We start from the raw sequence: 9,680 nt of genomic DNA on the forward strand, positions 1-9,680 counted from the left end.
AGCCATTACTGTTCCCATTTGATGAAGAAACTGAGGCACGGAGAGCTTTAGGGACATCCCCAAATCCCCAGAAGTTTTCAGAGCTGGGTTTCCATTTCCAGGCCCTGGGCTCCAAAGCGCGAGTAAAGCCCTGGGCTGTGTGGACGGTGGCCGATAGGAAACGGGACCCTTCCATGAACACACACACGCTTCCTGGCGCCCTGCCATTGCCGGTCTAACGTTATTCTGGTTAAAATGCCGCTGACGTGGCTCCTGTTAGGAAATTGAGGTTTCACCGAACTCTACTCCATTTTCGGCAACATGAGTTATGCTGGGGTCCCCCTTTGTGCCAGATGTTTGTGGCAGACGTGGCTGAGATCGGCTTTGGCTTCTCACGGCACCCCCAGGGTGAGCGTCTGCGCTCCCGTCTCTTCCTGAGCTATGGCTTGCTCAACCTGCAGAGCAAACGCCACAACCACCAGAAACACTCATGATATGCTTCTTTACAGATAATCATTCTGCACCTCCTGACGTAACCACGTACACCTCAGAGCACTCCATACAGATGGAGCGACCACAGGGTTCCACGGGGTCCCGGACAGCGCCCAAGTACTGCAACGCCGAGCTCATGGAGACCGGGGATGGTATGTCCCAAAGCAGAGATGCGTTTTTTTCTGGGAAACGGTTTGTGCTGATGTCCCGTTCTGTGCCCGTGACTGGGTGTGTTTCTTCCTGGGGTGCAATCTGCTGCCATTTTATCTGCTGAATAACGAACAGTGGTTCAGCAACTGAGAAATTCTTGTTCAGGTGTTAAGACCGTGAACAGTCACTTAGAAGGGCAAGATGAAGTTAAATGTACAACAGAATTACTGTTAGATGGGCCGATATGTTGCTTTAGACTTCGGAGGAAAGAGGGTCTTTTTATCCATGTTGGACAGAGATGTCAGCGACTTGGTAACAGGCTGCGGCCCAGGGCTGCTTTTTCCTTCCTGTGGCCTGGTCTTGGTATGTTCTGATTACAGCGGCGGTTTGTATCACCTAGCCGCTGTTCTATTTAAGTCTTAGTCTTTCCCCGGGGTCATAAGAGTCAGTGTAGAACCTAGCAGTGAATGAAATACAATGCCCCCGTGTGAAGCCTCATCGAGCAGCCTTGGAATGGCGTAATCTTGTAGTGCACGGGACTCGCAGGCGGACAAGGCGGCCTATCCGAGCCCCAACAGGTAGACACGGAGGACTATCGGAGCCGCAACAGGCACAGTGGACAGGCACAGTGGCCAGGGAGGACAGCGCGGTTTTGTGGATCCACAGGACACTGTGGCGTCCAAGCACGTGCTCCCAGAGGAGAGGACCCTGTGGGAGCTGATGCTGGGAGCTGGCTGAGATTCCAGCGAATAAGACTCCCTGTGACATGCACAGCTGCCATCTGCGCTGCAGCTCCTGATGCCAAGATGGTCGTGCGATAAATGCACAAAGCGCATCTCCAGCAAAAAGCCGCCGAGTGTCCACATCCAGGATATCCACCACGGTGGCTTTTTGGTGTTAATACGATGAATGTGAGCAGCAGGTGGTCTGTGTTGAGTGTGACTGTGCCACTGCAGTTTTGTTCTCATGTCTTGATGAGCATTGAACGGTTCCTGACGAGGGTAGATAAGGATGCTGTGACCTGAGACTCTGCAGTATTGTAGCTTGAGGAACCAAGGAGTTTTTCTGTCTTGCAAAGCCGTCAGGGAGGATGTTCCAGGCTGGTGACTGCTCCATGAGGTATTCAGAGATCCAGGTTCCTTTCAGACCGCTGCTCTGTGTTCCCACGGACACGGCTGTCCTTGCTGTGGTTGGGACTGGGTGATTGCCACGCTGGCAGGGGTAGGCTTAAGGTGAGAGTGGCTAGGATTTACCTAATCTACATAATGACAGGGAGCCTGGGAGTAAAGTGTAGCCATGGCCTGGAGGATGGATGATGGATGTTGGTGAACGACTGTCTGCACTCACCTCAGCTGGCCGAGGGATGGGAAGGACGACTGATGATGCCGTTCAATGGTACCTGGTTCTTTCAGATTTGACTTCCTTATGGATTTTCTGCTGTAAAGAGGAGAGAGCCTGTGGTTCTAGGCCAAGCATCTCACTCATCTCATAACATCTTGTATCCCTTAGCCAACATTTTTGTCAAGTTTCAGAAGTCCTATGAAACTGGCAAGCATTTCTCAGTTTGGTTTAACCATTGGATTTTATATCTGTGTCTGCATCTCTATTTTACATCTATGTGGTTATTTGACACTCTGTAGTACATTTGTAATAGGTTCTATTTGGTGGAAGTTACTCTCAACAAACCTTGCTGCTACTTGAATTTTCAAGGTTGCAAGTAGAAAGGAGAGAATAAAAACCACATCTTCTCTAATTTTAAAATTTGTTGTTGCTCAAATCACACCAGAAGTACAAATATTACAAATTATAAAAGCAGTCAGAATCAAGGTTAAGAGATTTCTGGGTGATTCTGGCTAATCAGCAGTATTTGCTGAGGTGTGTGCAGCAGAGCAACATGCCAAGAAGCCCGGGACGGGGAAGAGTTGGGAGGCCAGGCTGTGACTTCAGAGGTGCTGTTGCCTCAGGAAGAGGAGCTAGATGCAGAGAGGATAAATGACCACAGGTGTGACCACCGCCGTCCTTGCCGCGGTACGGGGGCCTTTGTATGGGGCCCTTTGTGAGCTGAGTTATGAACCAGATGAAGGCTGTGCAGGCGTGTGAGAATCCAGGCCAGACTCGACGGGTGGAGGCTTGGCAGAGGTGAGGGGCCAGACAGCCTCGCTAAATGTGCAGTGGCTCACTGCAGACAGTGCCCATCAGTCGCCGGACAGACCGGCTTGAACTTCAGCCCCCATGGCAGCTGCCTTTACCTGTCTGCCTCCACCTTCTGAGGCCTATAGGCGTCGCAAATGTGTGGTTTTTAAACAGATTTGGATGAGTTGTTTTCTGCACAACACACTTTGACAGACGGAGGCTGGTTCTCCACAGTGGCCCCAGGGACTTGGCAGGGACTGGTGGGACAGAGCCTCAGAGCACAGCACCAGCTCCCTGGGAGAAGACGGTGCCCGTGGGACGGAAGAAAGAAGAGGCACACAGTGCTGAGGCGTGAACTCTAGTTTGCTCTTAGACATGACACACATGCCTCCTGGAAGTTTGCATGAAGCACTGCTAAAGCCACCAGTGCGGATAGGTCCTTAGATCAGGAGACCCAGAACACAGTTGTATTTGAAATCCTTCACATGCTGCAGTCTCTTCAAAGAGGACTACAAGTCATCTCTAATAATGTTGTAAAATTAATTTTTTATTAAGTGCCATGGCTTTTTTTTTTTTTTTTTTTTTTTTGTGGGGTAGGGCCGGTGTGTGACAGTAAAACAACAGACGCAGTGACACAGCTGGTGGGTGTTGGCTCTGGGCCCCAGTTGGGCAGTTGTATGAAAAGAAACCGAAAAGTCTCTACAGTGGTATGAACCGAAACACCTGGATTATGTGTTTTCATGTATTTGACATAAATGCACACATTTGTACGCTAAACGCACATTTTTCTATATGTAATAAAATTCACACCTTTAAATAGTTAACATATATTTTATTTTAGGACCTCCCCCACGATGTGAGGACTAATAGCCACCCCCTCTCCCCCCCGAATATTAAGAGCCACATCGCAGGGCGGTGAGGCACCCCTCGCGAGGTGGGGACTAATCGCCACCCCCTCTCCCCCTCTGGCTATTAGGAGTCACCTCGCAGGGGGGTGAGGCACCCCCACAAGGTGGGGACTAATAGCCACCCCTTCTCCTCCCGCTGGCTATTAGGGGCCATGGTGGACTCACAGCCTGTGTATGATATTGTGAGTAATATCATCTCCCTCTCTGGAAATTATGAACTCTTTCACAGATGGGTGTATACCCTCAGTGTGTACACCGTCAGAGGGTGTACACCCGTCTGTATTGGGAGTAATATCCTCTTCCTCCCTGAATGTTAAGAAGAATATCCCAGGACTGTTTGTACTCCCTGCATTATTGGGTGTCATATCTTCCTCTCCCACGTGGAAATTAGAAACAATATCACTGGGGGCATGTACACCTTCTGTAATATTTAAAGTAATATCATCCCCTTCCCTCCAGGATCATGGGAACAATATCCCTGGGGAGTGTACACTTTCTGCCATATATGTCATAATATCATCCCTCCCGCCTTGAAACATTATGAAGGACCATCTCACACGGGGTGTACAACCCTTGGTGCGATATTGGGAATGCAATTATTCTCTTTTCCCCCGGCATATTTGGAAAAATATCAGAGTGAGTGTACCCCTCCTGCCATATGAGGATTACTATCCTCTTCTTCCTTTCTGGATATTAGAAAGAATATCACACGTGGGTTTGCACTTTCTTCGATATCTGGAGTCATGTCATCCTCTCTTGTTTTGAATGGCAAGAACAGTGCCTTGGGGGGGATGTACACACCCTGTCATATTGGGAGTAATATTACACTCTCCCCTCCTTGATAATTAGGAACAACATCCCATGCTCTCTGTCCCTGGATATTAAGAACAACATCACAGGTAGGTGTACACCCCCTGCGGTATTAGGAGTAATATGATTAATTATTAAACATCCATGATCGATATTAACAATTATCAATGATACTATTAATAGGATACTGTTATGGATAATTATTTTAAATATATGATTATGCATGCTTAAAATAATTGCTAATATTGTTATTTTATTACCAGCATCACTTAATATTGATTTAAGTAACAATTGCTGATATCATTATTTTATTAGTAGTGATATTACTACTGATTATTAATGCTAATCATTAACATTTTTAACTATTTTACTATCTTTATTGTGATTATTAATGTCGATGATTACTCTTAATTTTTCTTATATTTATTAATATTAATAATTAATAGACTTGTTCCTGATATCCAGCGGGGAGAGGATGATATCACTCCCAATATCGAAGAAAGTGTACACCCCACTATGATGTTATTCCTAACAGCCAGGGGGTAGAGGATGACATTATTGAAACTATGGCAGTGGGTGTACATCCCTTCGGTCGTCTTGTTCCTTATATCCTGGGTGGGAGAGGATGATACAACTCCCAATATCGAAGGGGGTGTAGACCTCCCCCGTGATATTGTCCCTAACATCCAAAGGTGGAGAGGATATTTCTTCTGATTTTACAGGGGGTGTACACCACCCCTATGATATGGTTCCTAATATCCAGGGGGCGAGAGGATGATATTAGTCTCCATATTGCAGGAGGTGTACACTCCCTAGTGATATTGTTCCTAATATCCAGGGAGGGAGAGGACGATATCACTCCCAGTATCGCAGGGGGTGTACACCTCCTTGTGATATGGTTCCCTATATCCTGGGAGGGAGACGATGATACTAGTGGCAAAATCGCAGAGGGTGTACACACCCACTGTGATATTGTTCCAAATATCCAGAGGGAGAGAAAATGATATGACTCCCAATATCACAGGGGGTGTACATCCTCCTGTGATATTGTTTCTTATATTCAGGGGGAGAGGATGATATTACTCCCAATATCGCAGGGGTTGTACACACCTCCTGCGATATTGTTCCTAATATCCCGAAGGGGAGAGCATATTACTCTCAATATGGCAGTGGGTGGTACACCTCCATTGTAATATTGTTCTTAATATCCATGATGGGAGAGGATATGACTCCCAATATCGCAAGAAATGTACGGCCGCCTGTGATAGAGTTCCTAACATCTAGGTGGGGAGAGGATGATATTACTGCCCATATCGCAAGTGTTGTAAAACCCCTTCGATATTTTGCATACAGTCCTGAGGGGAGAGGATATTATTCCCGATAGCGAAGAAGGTATACACCCCCCTGTGACACTATGCTTAATATCCGCATTGGGAGACGATGACGTTACACCCAATATCACAGGGGATGTACACCCACCCTGGGATATTGTTCCTTATATTGAGAGGGGGAGAAGATGCTATTGCTCCCAGTGACGCAGGGGCTGTGGCTGTACACCCCTCCTGTGATATTGTTCTTAATATCCTAGGGAAGAGAGGATGGTACTACACCCAATATCTCATGGGCTGTACGGTGTCCGCTCAGAGATGTGTGGGGCTCTCTTACACAAGTAACTCCTTCTCTAACTTTAGCCACATGCTGGTCATCCAGGGGCCTCCTAAAATCCAGGAGTATAAAAACAAGTGGAATTTCTGAGAACGAAAGATGGCGCATGGCTCTGGTTGGGCTGCCACAGGCAGTTTTGTGAAAAGACAGAGATGTATTTCTCATAGTCCTGGAGTCTGGAGGTCCAAGGTCAAGGTGGGTTCAGGACTGGCTCCTCCTAAGGCATCTCTCCTTGACTGTCAGATGGCATCTTCTCTTGTGTCCTCGTGCCGTTGTCCCTCAATAGATGTCTGTGTCCTGATCTCTTCTTACAAGGGCATCAGTTCTAATGACTTCGTTACCTTCATCACCTCTTTAAAAGGCCTATCTCCACATACAGACACATTCTGAGGTCCTTGGTTAGGACTACAACCTGGGAATATTGGGGTATGCAATTAAACCTGAAGCAGATGGGGTCTTATAACCTGTGTCACCCAAGCTCATGCCAGAGCCCCATGAGGAAGCCCCAGGTCCCCCCTTTGATATGGTTTAGCTGTGTCCCCACCAAAATCCCGTCTTAAATTCTCATGTGTTGTGGGAGGATGGAAGTGATAATTTGACAGCAGAGAAGACAGTTGCTGCCAGGGAGGGGAGAAGGGGACTCCAGACCTCCGAAGGTTGGAGGGTCCCAGGCCCTGGGCAGAGCAGGCAGCCCCACCCCTGTGACACCCCTGAGGATGGCTCAGGAGTCGGAAAAGGTGGAATCATATGTAGAGGCTGGTTGGGGAGATAGGAAGTTGTTGAATGAGTTTTTAAATATTTCCATCAAAATTCTTACTGCACCCTTGCTGTTGGTGGGGACCAGTGGCTTCTCCATGTGCCTGGCTTCTTCCTGGCTCTGACTCTGGGAGCCTGGCCTGGCCTAGGGCTGCTGGTTGGATTCATTGCTGGCAGCAGGTAGAAGGTGGAGGAGGGAGAGGAGCTGTCCTCAGTCCTCTCTTACTCATGCCTGTCCACGTTAGCAGCCCCTCCCCAGGCATCCCTTGCCCATAATCTGGGGAGTGCTATTCTCACTTCCCTTGGGCCCTGCCCACCGATCTCCAAAGAATCCCGTCAGTGACTCCTTTTAATCACCTCTTTGCCTGTGACAAAGTCTTCTGGGACCTCCTGACTGATACAAGGGGAAGCCTGGCTATCTGTGCAACTTGTAAAAGTGAAGTGAGTCATTCACACTGGCATGTATCTACAAGTCACACAGCTTTGCAACTGGAGTGACTTTAAGCTCATCTAACCAAACCTTCCATGACAGATGAGGACACCCAGAATCATAGGATAGAAGTGACTTGCTCCCATCTGGGTCCGCCACGCTGAGACTCAAGCGCAGAGTCTAGCAAAGCACACTTCGTCCTCCCTTAGAAGGAAGATCCTACCCGCACGGCTTACCTCCAGCTACCCTAGGTCCCCCCACTCTCCCTTAGAGGGAAGTTCCTGCCAGCATGGCTCACCTCTACCTACTCTAGGTCTCCCCCACCCTCCCTTAGAAGGAAGGTCCTGCCAGTATGGCTCACCTCCACGTACCCTAGGTCTCCCCACCCTCCCTTAGAAGGAAGGTCCTGCCAGCATGGCTCACCTCCACCTACTCTGGGTTTCTCCCACCCTCCCTTAGAAGGAAGGTCTTAGAAGGCAGCACGGTTCACCCTCTCCTAACCTAGGTCTCCCCCACCCTCAGAGGGGAGTCTTTGGGTCAGTCACAAGACTACTCCGGACATCTGTAAGAACAAATGGTTTCCAGCACAGTCCTTTCCTGGGGTCTGCATTTTCCCTCTGGGATGCTTGGAAGTTGAAGGGGTCAGGCAATTCAAGTTCTCCCTGGTATCTCAGGGGCCACTGACACACAGGAAAATGTACTGCTCTGCTCGCTGTTTGACTTTGATGGATGCAAATTTGTTCTAAATGAGCCTGACATTCATTAGCATGTAAACATATGTTACTGGTGGCGGCTCGCAGGGCCACATGCTGATGGATTTTATGGGCTGCCCCCGCCGGACATCACCAGGCTGCCTGGGTCTGTGCTGCTTCTGGCTAAGGCTCCAGATGTTTTGGTGCACTGTGAAGTAGACATTTTCGCTACAGGGTTATGTTTTTTTCCAAAAAAGAAACACAGACAAATCTGTGAAAAGAACTTGAGTTTATGCGCCGATCTACTGGAAGGAGACTCTTAGAATGTCAGCTGCTCCGTGTCTGCTTTGACTCCCGGGCAGTTCTCTCTGTCCTGTGGCTCAGATTCTATGGGGCTGAATTATACATTTGATTCCAGTTCTGCTCAATATTTCCCCACAAGTAGTGCTGTGGATGCGACTGATGCCTTTAGAGATATCTGCAGCAGGAACAGTGCAGAGAATACAACACGCCATGCTAAAATATTTTGAGCTGAAAGCAATTAAGAAGCGCTCTGGCCTTCCCTCTAGTTTCTGAAAAGCACACAACATAATCATATTATACAAAGACAAAAGTGCCCTTTCTCCCCTCTCTGCCAGAAAGGACGCAGGTCAATCTCTGTAGACAACTTCAGACCCTTATTCAGGAAACAGCACCAGAGGAATTTACACAAAAATCTATCATTTATTGGCCTTCCCACAATTTGTTGCCCCCAATGACCCAAAGTCCTTTTACTTTGTCTTGGCACTTCTAGAAACATTTATTATCCTTGTTGAAGATGTTACATAAAAGAAAGGTCTGAGCTGTCTCTCTGAGATTCCCTCATTCCCTGTGGATCTCCCATGTATATATGAAATATACATGCTAATAAGCCTCCGCTTGCTTTTTTGGGGGTTCATCTGTCTTTTATTATAGGAACCCCAGCCAATGAAGCTAAGATGGGTGGAAGAAAAGATTACATTTTTCTCCGCTGTAGTAGCATTATTCTAGCAATAGCATTCTTTTTTTTTTTTTTTGTAGATTTTCTGTTGAATATACACACACACACACACACACACACACACACAGAGCAATGTAAAAAGAAAGAAGTGTGGGGAGTCCTGATGAAATTTTAAGTCCCAGAGATACCTAAATATGTTGAGAAGTTGTCTTTAAACATTTTTTTCCCACATTTATTCTCATATTTTTGATATTTTTTTCTTCTGAGATACCATTTCTAGATTGTTTTCTCTACATTTTCTTGCAAGTCCGAGAGAGTAGGCTGGTTAGTAGTGTGTCCAATGCACTCTCTCTGTCCTGGTCAGTAAAGAAATGTAGAAATAGAGAGGGATGTGAGAGTCACGCTACACAGAGATGGAAACACAGATATGAGGTAAATAAAAACACGTGAAAACCCAGCATTTCTGGAACTCTCACCTACTCCTGTGCCGATATTCATCCTTCAGCTCTGCCTCCATTCTTCCCTTCTTTTCTCATGCTATGGGGTCTGCTTTGGAAATGTTATCTACTTTCATTCTTCCAAAGTCAAGCTTCTAGCTTTGGTTGGAACTGCAGACCCATTTACTCATTCAGCAAATACTTTCTAAACACATGGATAGTCACTGAGAATACCGTGGTTCACCAACA

General features: G+C 47.2%; 1 protein-coding gene across 10 annotated transcripts in view; it reads left to right on the forward strand.

Moving 5' to 3' along the window:
• LOC139361438 (disco-interacting protein 2 homolog C-like) overlaps positions 1-9,664 on the forward strand; it is a 94,314-nt gene extending 84,650 nt beyond the window's left edge. For 8 of the 10 annotated variants that reach the window (XM_071090043.1, XM_071090037.1, XM_071090038.1 and 5 more), the window contains one exon: positions 489-4,753. In XM_071090043.1, the coding sequence (XP_070946144.1) occupies positions 489-745 (257 nt within the window). In that variant the 3' untranslated portion in view covers positions 746-4,753. Of the gene's footprint in view, positions 1-488; positions 4,754-9,261 lie in introns of those variants that run through there. The other 2 variants (XM_071090046.1, XM_071090044.1) reach the window with 2 other exon arrangements.
• Positions 9,665-9,680: the final 16 nt, after the last annotated feature.

Source organism: Macaca nemestrina, unplaced genomic scaffold (genome assembly GCF_043159975.1).
Source record: "Macaca nemestrina isolate mMacNem1 unplaced genomic scaffold, mMacNem.hap1 Scaffold_498, whole genome shotgun sequence".
NCBI lineage: Eukaryota > Metazoa > Chordata > Mammalia > Primates > Cercopithecidae > Macaca > Macaca nemestrina.